This window comes from Hypomesus nipponensis, chromosome 15 (assembly GCF_054491055.1).
Source record: "Hypomesus nipponensis isolate SF chromosome 15, ASM5449105v1, whole genome shotgun sequence".
In the NCBI taxonomy this organism is placed as follows: domain Eukaryota; kingdom Metazoa; phylum Chordata; class Actinopteri; order Osmeriformes; family Osmeridae; genus Hypomesus; species Hypomesus nipponensis.
Genome location: NC_140375.1, coordinates 16,350,749 through 16,365,000, shown reverse-complemented (window position 1 = coordinate 16,365,000; position 14,252 = coordinate 16,350,749). Strand labels below are relative to the sequence as shown.

Below are 14,252 nucleotides of genomic sequence, written 5' to 3'. Positions count from 1 at the left end.
GTCAGGTAGGTGTAGTCCGTGGCTTTGGCCAGCCCGAGTTTCTTCTTCTGGTCAGGCGTCATGCCCTTCAGCATGCAGTAGAAGATGTGGTAGTTTCTCTCATCCCGAGCCTGGAGAGATGGAGGGTGGAGGGAGGAGCGAAGACAGGAAGGGAGCATGAAGGTAGACAGTGTGTTGTCACATCGAGGTCTCAGAGTCACCTCAGGGTTTGAGATGGATGTGGGGGTAGGTAGGAGGGGGTAGGTAGGTAGGTGGGGGTAGGTAGGTAGGTGGGGGTAGGTAGGTAGGTGGGGGTAGGTAGGTAGGTGGGTGGGGGGTTGGGGGTAGGTGGGGGTAGGTAGGTAGGTAGGGGTAGGTAGGTGGGGGATGGGTGGGTGGGCTTGCGGGCGGGGCTACCTGTCTGCAGACCCTGGACTTCCCCAGCAGGTACTGCTCTATTACATTTACATTTACATTTAGTCATTTAGCAGACGCTCTTATCCAGAGCGATGGAGGTAGGTGGGGGTAGATAGGTGGGTGGGGGGTCGGTGGGGGTAGGTAGGTAGGTAGGTAAGTGGGGGTAGGTGGGGGTAGGTGGGGGTAGGTAGGTAGGTAGGTAGGTAGGTGGGTAGGTGGGTGAGGGGTAGGTGGGGGTAGGTAGGTAGGTAGGTGGGTAGGTGGGTGAGGGGTAGGTGGGGGTAGGTGGGGGTAGGTAGGTAGGTGGGTAGGTAGGTGGGTGAGGGGTTGGTGGGCAGGGCTACCTGTCTGCAGACCCTGGACTTCTCCAGCAGGTACTGCTCTATCTTGGCTCCCTCGATGGCTCCTCTCTTGTTGAAGTGGATGTCGATGTACTTCCCGAAGCGAGAGGAGTTGTCGTTACGGACGGTTTTAGCGTTTCCAAAGGCTGAGGAGGGCAACACTGTCAGCCTGGGGCAGAGGATATGTGTGTGTGTGTGTGTGTGTGTGTGTGGGGGGGTGGTCTCTTACCCTCTAGTATAGGGTTAGCCTCCAGAACCTGTTGTTCTATCCAGGAGTGTTGTCCACTGATGGCTGCTAGGAACTGAAGAATCAGCTTGGTGCTCTCAGTTTTCCCAGCTCCTGACTCCCCACTGAGAACACACACACACACACAAACACACACACGTATCCACAGATTGACATTTCAGTTATAGCATGTCTACACATAATAGAGACACATACTGCTTACAGACAAGTGAATGACAATGACAGAAAACCCCCTTAAAGTCAGGTTGGTGAGCAGTTAGAGCATTGGGTTAGTAATCTAAAGGTTGCCAGTTTGATTACTGGCCGGTGCACATGACGTTGTGTCCTTGGGCAAGGCACTTCACCCTACTTGCCTCGGGGAGAATGTCCCTGTACATACTGTAAGTCGCTCTGGATAAGAGCGTCTGCTGAATGACTAAATGTAAATCCCAACACACACACTCACACACACACACACACACACACACACACACACACCTGATGATGCAGCACTGGTCTCTGTTGTTCCTCTGCATGTTGAAGTAGCAGTTGTCTGCGATGGCGAAGATGTGGGGTGGCATCTCTCCTATCTTCTTGTTGGTGTACAGTCTGATCTGGTCAGCTGTGTAGATGGGCAGCACCTGGTAGGGGTTCACTGCCACCAGGATGGAGCCTGTGTATGTCTGGGGGAGGGAGGGGGAGGGAGGGGGAGGGAGGGGAGGGATGGAAGGGGGAGGGAGGGGAGGGGGGGAGGGAGGGGAGGGGAGGGAGGGGAGGGAGGGGAGGGGGAGGGAGGGGGGAGGGGGGAGGGGGGAGGGGAGGGAGGGGAGGGAGGAGGGGGGAGGGGGGAGGGAGGGGGAGGGAGGGGGGGAGGGGGGGGAGGGAGGGGGGAGGGAGGGGGGGGAGGGAGGGGAGGGGGGAGGGGGGGGGGGAGGGAGGGGGGAGGGGGGGGGGGGGAGGGAGGGAGGGAGGGGGGAGGGAGGGGGGGGAGGGGAAGGGGGAGGGAGGGGGGAGGGGGGGAGGGAGGGGGGAGCGGGGAGGGGGAGGGAGGGGGGAGGGGGGGAGGGGGGAGGGGGGAGGGGTGAGGGGGGGAGGGAGGGGGGAGGGGGGAGGGAGGGGAGGGGGGAGGGGGGGGGGGAGGGAGGGGGGAGGGGGGGGGAGGGGGGAGGGAGGGAGGGGGGAGGGAGGGGGGAGGGAGGGAGGGGGAGGGAGGGGGGAGGGAGGGGGGGAGGGGAAGGGGGAGGGAGGGGGGAGGGGGGAGGGAGGGGGGAGCGGGGAGGGAGGGGAGGGGGTAGGGATGGATGGGGGAGGGAGGGGGGAGGGAGGGGGGGAGGGAGGGGAGGGAGGGGGGAGGGATGGAAGGGGGAGGGAGGGGGGAGGGGGGAGGGAGGGGAGGGGTGAGGGGAGGGAGGGGGAGGGGAAGGTGTAGCGGGGAGGGAGGGGGAGGGGAAGGTGGAGCGGGGAGGGAGGGGGGAGGAGGGGGAGGTGGAGCGGGGAGGGAGGGGGGGAGGGGGTAGGGATGGAAGGGGGAGGGAGGGGGGAGGGGGGAGGGAGGGGAGGGGGGAGGGGAAAAAGGGGAGGGGGAGGGAGGGGAAGGTGGAGCGGGGAGGGAGGGGGGAGGGGAAGGTGGAGCGGGGAGGGAGGGGGGAGGAGGGGGAGGTGGAGCGGGGAGGGAGGGGGGAGGTGGGGGAGGAGGAGGGGGGAGGAGGGACAACACAATCAATGTCACTATCAGCAAGTGTCATCTCCATCTCATCTCCATCTCATCTCCAAGACCCCACAGTGCTCCCGCCACGTGCACTGATGGAGATCGTGTTTCATGGAAGCTCTGAATATGTCTGGGTCACGTGATCATGTTCAGGGTCACGCGATCATGTTCAGGGTCACGCGATCATGCTCTGGGTCACATGATCATGCTCTGGGTCACGTGATCATGCTCTGGTGATGTGTGGGCATTCATTTCACTCATTCATCCGGTTGCAGGCATGGACATTCACACACATCCAGATCAGAAGAAGAACATCCATGTTAGTCATGTTAAGACTGCAGAGTGACACAGACAGGAAGGGCTTGGCCAGGTAAGGCAGGAAGGAAGCTGCGTTGGGGACCTCAGCGGGTGAGGAAGGGAGGGGCGCGTGCGGGGCAGAGGTGACATGAGTTCTCGTTCCTCAGATGGCAGAGTGACAATGAGAGCGTATCGGTGACAGGTCACCGTATAGCTGGCGGCCATCTTGGAAATGGGAGTAAAATGGCAACGAGCACGTGTTCATGCTGAAGCTGTTGGTTCGCATCCCCGACCGCCTGTCCTGTACTCACCCTGCCTCCACAGTTAGTCTTCAGAGGGAGGGAAGGGTGGAAGGAGGGGTGGAGAGAGAGGGTGGGGGAGGGAGAGAGAGAGTGGGTAGAAAGGTGGAGAAGAAGAGAAAGAGTGAAAGAAAGAAAGAGTAGAGAGAGTGTACAACAGAGAAGATAAAGAGGAAACAATAAACAGGATTGACTACAAGAAAGACACGACTCCTTTAGACCAACAGACAGAAAGACAGACAGACAGACAGACAGACAGACAGACAGACAGACCAACAGACAGGCAGACAGACAGGCAGACAGACAGAGAGACAGACAGGCAGACAGACAGGCAGACAGACAGAGAGACAGACAGACCAACAGACAGGCAGACAGACAGACAGAAAGACAGACAGACAGACAGACAGACAGACAGAGAGAAAGACAGACAGACAGAAAGACAGACAGACAGACAGACAGACAGACAGACAGGCAGACAGACAGGCAGAAGAGCATGGCCAGGCAGTGGGAGAATGTTTGTATAGTAATAGGAATATACTGAAGCTAGTGTTAGAGCAGAAGACCCAGAAGAGTACCATGACACACTGTTGAAGTGCCATACTTAAGGATGCTGCATGTGTATTTTCTAACAAAAGTTTTAGAAGGTTGGAAAAAAAAAATGAAAAAAAGTTTCGAAAGGTCTAAATAATATTGTTCAAGAAAAGTTATCTACTTATGTACATGAGTTTGCCTGTGTATCAGATGAGCAGGTTGTCGTATTCTAGCAGTACTGCATTATGTACTGGTATAACAGCAGTATGTAGTAGTATAACAGCAGCACTGCATTATGTAGTAGTATAACAGCAGTATGTAGTATTATAACAGCAGTATGTAGTAGTATAACAGCAGTATGTAGTAGTATAACAGCAGTACTGCATTATGTAGTAGTATAACAGCAGTATGTAGTAGTATAACAGCAGTATGTAGTAGTATAACAGCAGTACTGCATTATGTAGTAGTATAACAGCTGTATGTAGTAGTATAACAGCAGTATGTAGCAGTATAACAGCAGTATAGTATAACAGCAGTATGTAGTAGTATAACAGCAGCACTGCATTGTGTAGTAGTATAACAGCAGTATGTAGTAGTATAACAGCGGTACTGCATTATGTAGTAGTATAACAGCAGTATGTAGTAGTATAACAGTAGTACTGCAGTATGTAGTAGTATAACAGCCATATGTAGCAGTATAACAGCAGTATGTAGCAGTATAACAGCAGTATGTAGTAGTATAACAGCAGCACTGCATTGTGTAGTAGTATAACAGCAGTATGTAGTAGTATAACAGCGGTACTGCATTATGTAGTAGTATAACAGCAGTATGTAGTAGTATAACAGTAGTACTGCAGTATGTAGTAGTATAACAGCAGTATGTAGTAGTATAACAGCAGTATGTAGCAGTATAACAGCATTATGTAGTAGTATAACAGCAGTATGTAGTAGTATAACAGCAGTATGTAGCAGTATAACAGCAGTACTGCAGTATGTAGCAGTATAACAGCAGTATGTAGTAGTATAACAGCAGTATGTAGCAGTATAACAGCAGTATGTAGCAGTATAACAGCAGTATGTAGCAGTATAACAGCAGTATGTAGTAGTATAACAGCAGTATGTAGTAGTATAACAGTAGTACTGCAGTATGTAGTAGTATAACAGCAGTATGTAGTAGTATAACAGCAGTATGTAGCAGTATAACAGCAGTATGTAGCAGTATAACAGCAGTATGTAGTAGTATAACAGCAGTATGTAGCAGTATAACAGCAGTACTGCAGTATGTAGCAGTATAACAGCAGTATGTAGTAGTATAACAGCAGTATGTAGCAGTATAACAGCAGTATGTAGCAGTATAACAGCAGTATGTAGTAGTATAACAGCAGTATGTAGCAGTATAACAGCAGTATGTAGCAGTATAACAGCAGTATGTAGCAGTAAAACAGCAGTATGTAGCAGTATAACAGCAGTATGTAGCAGTATAACTGCAGTACTAGTCATACTTACATATATGAGTCTCTCCGTGTAGCGGATGAGCAGGTTCCGGAGGATGCCGGCCTCGTTGAGGTCGCCCAGGCGGATCATGTCCTCCACCCCATGGATGGAGGTGGGGTGCATGGGCTTGATGTTGGTGGCGTTCTGGGGGGAGATCCAGTGTTCCTGCAGGAAGATGGAGGGATGATGGAGGGATGAGAGGAGGGATGAGAGGAGGGATGAGAGGAGGTGGGTGAATAACTTGATTGAAGCTCTGCAGGGGTTGTGTTAAGGTTGTGTGTGTGTGTGTGTGTGTGTCTCACACTCACATTGCCCTCGTCGTCTAAGACCTGGATCTGACCAGAGTCACATAGTTTGACCACGGCGCCGATCGGGACCACAAACTCCCGACCCGTCTTCAGGTCCAGCCAGACATAGTCCCCCTAGCAACCACACAGGAAGATCGGGTGGGGGATGGGGGGGGGGGGGGGGGAGGGGGAGAAAAGGAGATGGGAAGAGGGGGATTTGGCGAGAAAGGGGCAAATGAACAGATAAATTAACATTTCAATGTCTGCTTAAGAAAAATAGAGTGAAAGAGAGAGAGATATTCTTTGTTTTTGGGAGTGACAGTTATGGTAAGAGGGAGAGAAAGGCGCGTGCACACACACACACACACACACACGCTCTATCCTACCGGTAGCAGGGTGTTGTGTTTAAAGACAGTGTTGACATTGCGTATCAGCGCCCATTTGGCCTGGTCCTTCTCGTATAGGTCCACATAGTCTCGTCGCTTGTACATCTTCTTCTATCCAATAATGAGTCGACACACACACACACACGCCTTTCTAGTCGATCGTCCAATAATCCCCAACCTGAACAGTCTTCACCAGATCACCTGAAGCCTTCAGGTCGATCGGAGTCTCAGAATGCAAACTAGTCCAAGGTGTGGATCCAGACTCCAGAGCCAGACTCCCCTTCTCAGACCCGAGTCATGCAGAGGGAGCAACAGAACTCCAGCAGGTCACGGCCCACCGCGTTGAGAGCACCACACACACACCCAGACCACCTCCAGCATCGAGACCAGCTACCCCACGCACACCTCACCGACCGCACACCCTGATAGCAGCAGTTGCGTGATGTCACTTCCCCTCCAGGTGTGAGCTCTGGTGGTGTGCGGGAACAACAGGAAATGAAGACGCGGTCGAGTCCAGACTTCCGGGTCAACAAAGCCCCAAACAAACACTATTACATCCCAAAATATTAAATCCCACTGAGGTTTTAAAAATAGAGTTCAATTAAAGGAACCAAGACAGCGATGTCTGGAGTCTTTCCCCGGAGAGAGACTCAGGGATCGAGGATGAAACCAGACCCAAAGACACTCCACCTCTCCTCTCTTCTCTTCTTTCATTCCCTCTGCTCCTAAGGAAATTGTATCTTGGCCCACAGTGCTGTGTGTTTGCTTGCTATCCCTCCTGATCCAGACCACTGCTCATCCCTCTCTCTCGCCTATTCCATTCATCTATTCTCTCTGTCTCTCTACCTCTCTCTCCTTCCTCTCTGTCTCTCTGTCTCTCTACCTCTCTACTTCTCTCTCTATGCATGTCATTCCTCAGCACATGTGTTCACCGGGGCTGGCTACCTAGGGTGAGGGGTGGAGAGGGATGCAGGAGGAGGGATGGATGGAGGGGGGGAGGGAGGGAAGAGCACAAGAAGGGTTGGGGGTGGTGAATATTCTGTCTCTCAGAGTAATGTATGTCTGTTTAATTAAGTAAATACTCCCCTCGGGTATAAAGCTGGTGCTTGAACTGTACACCACAGTACACAGAGCACAGCTGTCACACACACACACCTGTGACATGTAGAGAGGGCCAATGCCACCATACACACTATCAGGAACCACATCCTCAATTATTCATACAACTAGCCTATGTTTGGCTCCTCCCCCAGTCCTTCCTTCCCTTCCTCTTTCTCTCTCCCTCTATTTCACTCTCCCCCCCCCCCCCCCCCCCTCCACATACCTTATCAGATTGGTGTCTCTTACAGGCAGCAAGACTGAGCAAAGTGGACAGCTTCCGGCTTGAATTAGATCAACTGCTTGGAGATCTTCTGGGAAGGGGGGGGGGGGGGGGTCACTCCGCCCTCCAAAGTGAGGCCCAGTCTCCCAATGACAGCAGTTTAAATGCAGAGAAAAGAGATTGTGAAGCCTTCACCCAATCAACACACCCCCTGGGGTCAGGAAGTGAGCTGCCGCTGCGACAAACACCATTGTGTTCCTGCTAGTTTGGGTTTTAGTTTTAGGGTTAGGGTTGGGGTTAACCTCTTCCCTACAACAGGAATGGGGTGAGATGTAGTAGCAAGGTCAGAGATCGGATGAAGGCCACATCTAACTATATATCTAACCTTACCCTAACCCTTTCCTTAAACAACATTGTGATGTCACAGGTGTAATATGATTTTTTCACCTATCGTCTTCTGAGTGTGTGTAGGTGTGTGTAGGTGTGTGCAGGTATATGTAGGTGTGTGTGTGTGTGTCGGTATGGCCAAGCTAAATGACAACTCGTAGTGTGACAATGATGATGTCATGTCCGAGTCCCTTGCCAACGCCGTGAGCGCACGTCCCCCGACGGGTAAATAATTCAGACGCAGCCGTGCGGTGCCGCTCTCCTTGGATATGCTCAGGAGAAGCAGAGTGTTCACTTACAGGACGACTGACACAGAGAGTCACGTCTCAGCAGGACTGAGGATACGCCACACACACACGCCTCTGTCACACACACACACGCCTCTGTCACACACACGCCTCTGTCACACACACACACGCCTCTGTCACACACACACACGCCTCTGTCACACACACACGCGCATAAACAAGCATGGCTAAACACATCCCAAACTGTGACTTCCCTACGTGGGTTCAGATTTTCCAAGGTGCATTCTAAGATAGTTGAATGAGGGTTTGATCTGGAACAACCCTCCCTCGGTATGCTGGAGTGTCATGTTACAAGTCACTCAACAGCCGGGCCTGTTTCCTGCACCTCTCAGGCCGTGTCAAGTCCCAGAGAGAGAGAGTGTTGCGTGGGGGTCCTCTCTGGAGCCCTCAGCCTGCCCCCTGGTGGCCGGGGTGAGGTACTTCACTTCTTCAAACCTCAAAGGAAGCAAGCAGCAGCTGAAGATGGCAAAACTGACATTAGTCCTCCAAGTAACCAGGCAACCAGTGAACCACAAAACCAGCCGACCAGAGAACAATAAACAACAAGCGAGACAGTGATGTCACAGTGAACGGAGATTTATGTGGCCAATAGGGTGTTATCTAATTTGCATTTAGATAGGACTGAGAGTCAAAGGTCAGAGAGAGACACAGTGATTGGCAAATTTTGTCGACAGCTGACACCGAACAACCTCCCCGACAGGTCACTGTGTTCAGATTCTAGTTCACACACATGACTGCCTGTGTGTGTGTTCGTAAGTGTGCGTAGCCTGCATGTGTTCCGTCGCATGGGCATTTCCCCCAATGGTGCTTGTTCTGTCTTCTCCTATCCTCTCCTGCCCTCTCCTCCTGTCCTGTCCAGTCCAGTCCTCTCTTGTCCTCTCCGCTCCAGCCCTCCCCCGTCCTGTGCCCTCTCCTCACCCCTCCATTGTCAGAGCGCAGTGAGGGAACTGGGTGAATGCCACCCTATCATCAGAATGGAATCTGAAATGGGAAAACATCCCCCAGAACATGGCAACAGTCACCACAACGAACCAACCCGGAACGGTCGTCGCAAACAGCAAACAACAGTTCCCTCTACGCCCTTCTACCGACTACAAAAAACCTCCAGCAGGTTACTTCTCCCCACATGCTCTGAACACTGAAAGAACGACAAACACATTGTAGCATCCCAGGGTCGTCCCACAACTGCACGAGACACAGCAATGCTGGCTGTGTCCTCACACTCAACGCTGTCTGATGCTTACGATGTCCACGGCTGTGTGTATCCATGGTTACCTGTATGAGGGTGGGGTATTTGTAGCTGAGACGGCGCACGGTGCTATCCCAGCCCTCCAGGGGCCAGGGGATGTCCTTCATCTCCATGGAAACCTCAACTTAGGGTCCACCACCTGTTTGGGGGGGGATCATGTCTCTCGGTCCCGAGAACTGAGGCTTTCGAAGAAGGCTTGTTCACGGAACGTCCTTCGAAACGTTCTCAAGAACGTCCGGGAACGTCCGAATCTTCTCCTCCGTTAAGTAAAACTTTCCTTCCCCTCGAACTTTGGAGATCCGAGGATGAGGTTGTAACTGAAGGGATCACTCACACCCAGAAGAGAGACTGGCAGAGACCATTAGAGAGAGGCTGGGGGGGGGGTCCTCTGATGTGCGAGTATGTCTTTTCGTTCGTGTGAGTGTCCCAGTTTGCCGGTTCAATCTCCCCCTCCTGTTTTGCTCCGCGCTGAAAAGGAGCCCTTGTCAGGGGTGATTAGACGATCAGAAAGGCTGACGAGTTGAGCCCTGTTTTCGCTGAACATCAAGGGTACCGCCACACACACACACATACACACACGTATACACTCTGATAACTCACATGAACGCTTAGGCCATGGAGCTGACAGAACAGGCTTCCTATAGAGTATAAACCGCTGCTTGTGTGTTCATGAGCGTGTGTGTGGGTGTGACAGAGAGAGAGGAAGAGCTGAATCAAAGCAGAACAATAGTCCAGCCGTGGCCTAATCAGCTTATCCATAATGAGTTAACGGTGTTTGACTCCGTCGCTCTGTAGGGGGTTGCTATTCCTGGCCTCCATGTTTACGTGTGTTGTCACTAGTGACAGGGACATTTGAGTGACTGACGTAAGCCTGCACACACACACACACGGAAGCACTCATGGAAGCACACATGCGGTGCTGAACAATTATAGGGCAGGCTCCATTTCGAAAGAGTCTTTGGGACATTCCTCTGTGTGTGTGTGTGTGTGTGTGTGTGTGTGTGTGCGTACCTGCTGTAAAATGACCATGACTCTGGTTGATTGTTTTATTCCTGGACATCAGAAGCAGCCAAGAGAAGACCCTGCAGAGGGAGAAGAGGGAGAATGTTACACACACACACACACACACACACACTTTCTGTAGCAATTATGTTGAACGGAAAACACACACGAAAGCCCCAGACACATGGAGTCCTTAGCAAATCTTGTCCAGATGACAGCGTGTGGAGACTGTCTGGGTTCCTGTCGCTCAGTGGCCTTTCAGTTTTAGTGGACCCCTGGGGGCCAGACCAGCTGACACATACACACACACGCACACACACACACACACACACACAGGCTGGTGTCATGATTATAGGACAGACCTTCCTGTCTGTCTCATTTCCTCTGGATCATTTAATTCAAGGCTGGGGGGGATTGGGGGGTGCATACAATCACAGCTAATCTGAACCCCCTAACAAGCACACACACACACACACTAATACAATTCACACACACAGACGGAAGACACACCCTCCACCACGTTTTCCAACCCGTGCCACGTGACTCGTGTCCACTCCTCAACCCCCGGCACATGACATTGTATCGGTCACCACGGCAACCAAACACGCCAGATCTAATTATCCACCTCTGTTGTTTTGGTGCAGTGGAGCATAGGTGCGTGTGTGCTTGTCTGTGTGTCTGGGAGTGTGTATGTATCAGTCTGCATTATTTACACTCCCTAAACAAGATTTAGTTTGAGTTTTCGACTTGTGACTTTCTGGTCACAGAATCCTTGTGTCAGACAGAGAACCTTCCTCATGACAGAGAACCTGCCTCATGACAGAGAACCTGCCTCATGACAGAGAACCTTCCTCATGACAGAGAACCTTCCTCATGACAGAGAACCTTCCTCATGACAGAGAACCTGCATCATGACAGAGAACCTTCCTCATCACTGAGAACCTTCCTCATGACAGAGAACCTGCCTCATGACTGAGAACCTTCCTCATGACAGAGAACCTGCCTCATGACAGAGAACCTTCCTCATGACAGAGAACCTTCCTCATGACAGAGAACCTTCCTTATCACTGAGAACCTTCCTCATGACAGAGAACCTGCCTCATGACAGAGAACCTTCCTCATGACTGAGAACCTTCCTCATGACTGAGAACCTTCCTCATGACTGAGAACCTGCCTCATGACAGAGAACCTGCCTCATGACAGAGAACCTTCCTCATGACAGAGAACCTGCCTCATGACTGAGAACCTGCCTCATGACAGAGAACCTTCCTCATGACTGAGAACCTTCCTCATGACTGAGAACCTTCCTCATGACTGAGAACCTGCCTCATGACAGAGAACCTGCCTCATGACAGAGAACCTGCCTCATGACTGAGAACCTGCCTCATGACAGAGAACCTGCCTCATGACAGAGAACCTTCCTCATGACAGAGAACCTTCCTCATGACTGAGAACCTTCCTCATGACAGAGAACCTTCCTCATGACTGAGAACCTGCCTCATGACAGAGAACCTGCCTCATGACTGAGAACCTGCCTCATGACAGAGAACCTGCCTCATGACATAGAACCTTCCTCATGACTGAGAACCTGTCTCATGACTGAGAACCTGCCTCATGACAGAGAACCTTCCTCATGACTGAGAACCGGCCTCATGACAGAGAACCTGCCTCATGACAGAGAACCTTCCTCATGACTGAGAACCTGCCTCATGACAGAGAACCTTCCTCATGACAGAGAACCTTCCTCATGACTGAGAACCTGCCTCATGACAGAGAACCTGCCTCATGACAGAGAACCTGCCTCATGACAGAGAACCTTCCTCATGACTGAGAACCTGCCTCATGACAGAGAACCTTCCTCATGACAGAGAACCTTCCTCATGACAGAGAACCTGCCTCATGTCAGAGAACCTTCCTCATCACTGAGAACCTTCCTCATAATAGAAAACCTGCCTCATGACTGAGAACCTTCCTCATGACAGAGAACCTGCCTCATGACAGAGAACCTGCCTCATGACAGAGAACCTTCCTCATGACTGAGAACCTGCCTCATGACAGAGAACCTTCCTCATGACAGAGAACCTTCCTCATGACAGAGAACCTGCCTCATGACAGAGAACCTTCCTCATCACTGAGAACCTTCCTCATGACTGAGAACCTGCCTCATGACAGAGAACCTGCCTCATGACAGAGAACCTGCCTCATGACAGAGAACCTTCCTCATGACTGAGAACCTGCCTCATGACAGAGAACCTTCCTCATGACAGAGAACCTTCCTCATGACAGAGAACCTGCGTCATGACTGACATCTTTATATTATAGTCCAACAAAACACACTGCACTGCCCACTTCTTTTCTCTCTCTACCTCTCTCACTAGCTCCCTCTTTCAGACTGTCTGTATGTCTCTCTCTCACTCTGTCTATCTCTCTCTCACTCTGTCTGTATGTCTCTCTCTCACTCTCTCCAGGGAATCAAAAACAAGGGCGACCCACACACACACACACAAATAGCACACTCCCTATCAATATTTTAGCATCTAATTACCCTTGCAGAGGTCTAGGATACAGGTTGAAACCACACACGTGTGTATTTGTGTGTGTGTGTGTGTGTATATATTTAAGTTTCAAACTGTCAAATGGAGTCCATAAAAGGAGTCTATAAGTCTCCTTGGAAAACTAGAAAAGTGGCAGTTAGACAGAAATGAAGGGCAGAATGGTAGAGATTCAGTTAAATTCTTGAATTCTCCTGGCTTGCAGCAGTCATTGTTGTAGCTTGTCTGACCACAAGTGTCTGAGAGAACAGCGGACTGTAATTCCATCACCTCAGTGATGACCGAAACTTTCATCGTTCGTTGTTTCACAACCCAGAGCTCCCAGACCGGAGGAATTCAACCACCCAAGAACAACATCCAACTACAAATACCACACACAGAAAACACAACCAGACGACGACCATCAAACTTCCAACCAGCCCTGTCCAATGTGTCCTCTCTCCGCATGAAGCTGCATGTATACGCAATTAGACCGTTGATAAAGGGTACTTCCTCTGCAGTTCCTAATTCCCCTTTCACCCATGTCCTCCCACATCCTACACCCTCCCTCCTCCGCCCCCAGGGTGTAGGGGACACAGACTGATTGTCTGCTGGACAATTATTAGTGAGAGGATGAAAAGATTGTGTAGTCCACATGAAAAAAATCAGAAATACATTTTTGTGTCAAATAATGTTTGAGATTAATGCAAAGTTAGATAGTAGCTGGAAGTTAATGTGTCGGTAGTTGGAGGGTAGCTGAATCTAGTGATCTAGTTTATTCAGGGTTTGATGTTAACTGAATTCCACCCAATATTTTCACACGGCTGGACCATTATCAGCTGAGCTGCTCCCGGAGAAAGTGATTTCAAATTCCTAGGAGTGATAAGTAAAACAAAAGCTGAGTGAGTGACCAGGGAGGGGCTGCAGAGACTCAGGTGGAGGCGGGAGGCAGGAGGACGGAGGAATGTTTACCTGAACTAAACGGCTTTTTAAAGCAATGGGAGGGAGCCCAAACAGGGACACACACGGGAACTGGGCTTAGTTAATCATTATTTTCTGTGTGTGAACACCCTCATTTCACATGGAGTTAAAAGTTGTTTTCACTGAATTTCCTGCTCAGAGGGCATGTTGCGCTTCCACCACTTCTATGTCCTCAATAAAAGTATGATTGTCAACAAAAGTATTATGTTACACAGCTAATGAACATTTTCCATCAATTTTTTTAAAAGTGCCATTAAATATTGACTGTCGATGCAAACAACTGAAGGAAGGAACTACGGCAGAATGTTTTACTAGATATTTCATATCTCTTATTCTAAATAATTGCTATTTCAACTGCAAGTACTGACTGACCATCAAACCTTAAACTACCAGAAAGCATGTCAAAAAGAAACCTTGTCTCTTTAACACACACACACACCTAAGCAGCTTTGTGGTGACTCTATAAGCCCCTGTAACTGTCCATATTCTCACCTCAAGAGTGGTCTTG

The 14,252-nt window shown here is 50.8% G+C and overlaps 1 protein-coding gene across 2 annotated transcripts in view; it reads right to left on the bottom strand.

Moving 5' to 3' along the window:
- Positions 1-10,259, bottom strand: part of myo7aa (myosin VIIAa) — a 33,097-nt gene extending 22,838 nt beyond the window's left edge. For both annotated transcript variants that reach the window (XM_084673833.1, XM_084673834.1), the window contains exons 1-7: positions 10,242-10,259; positions 5,601-5,714; positions 5,305-5,457; positions 1,462-1,646; positions 967-1,088; positions 741-883; positions 1-110 (exon numbers count right to left, since the gene is read on the bottom strand). The exon at positions 1-110 is cut by the window's left edge and continues 4 nt beyond it. In XM_084673833.1, the coding sequence (XP_084529959.1) occupies positions 1-110; positions 741-883; positions 967-1,088; positions 1,462-1,646; positions 5,305-5,457; positions 5,601-5,714; positions 10,242-10,259 (845 nt within the window). The remainder of the gene's footprint in view (positions 111-740; positions 884-966; positions 1,089-1,461; positions 1,647-5,304; positions 5,458-5,600; positions 5,715-10,241) is intronic.
- Positions 10,260-14,252: the final 3,993 nt, after the last annotated feature.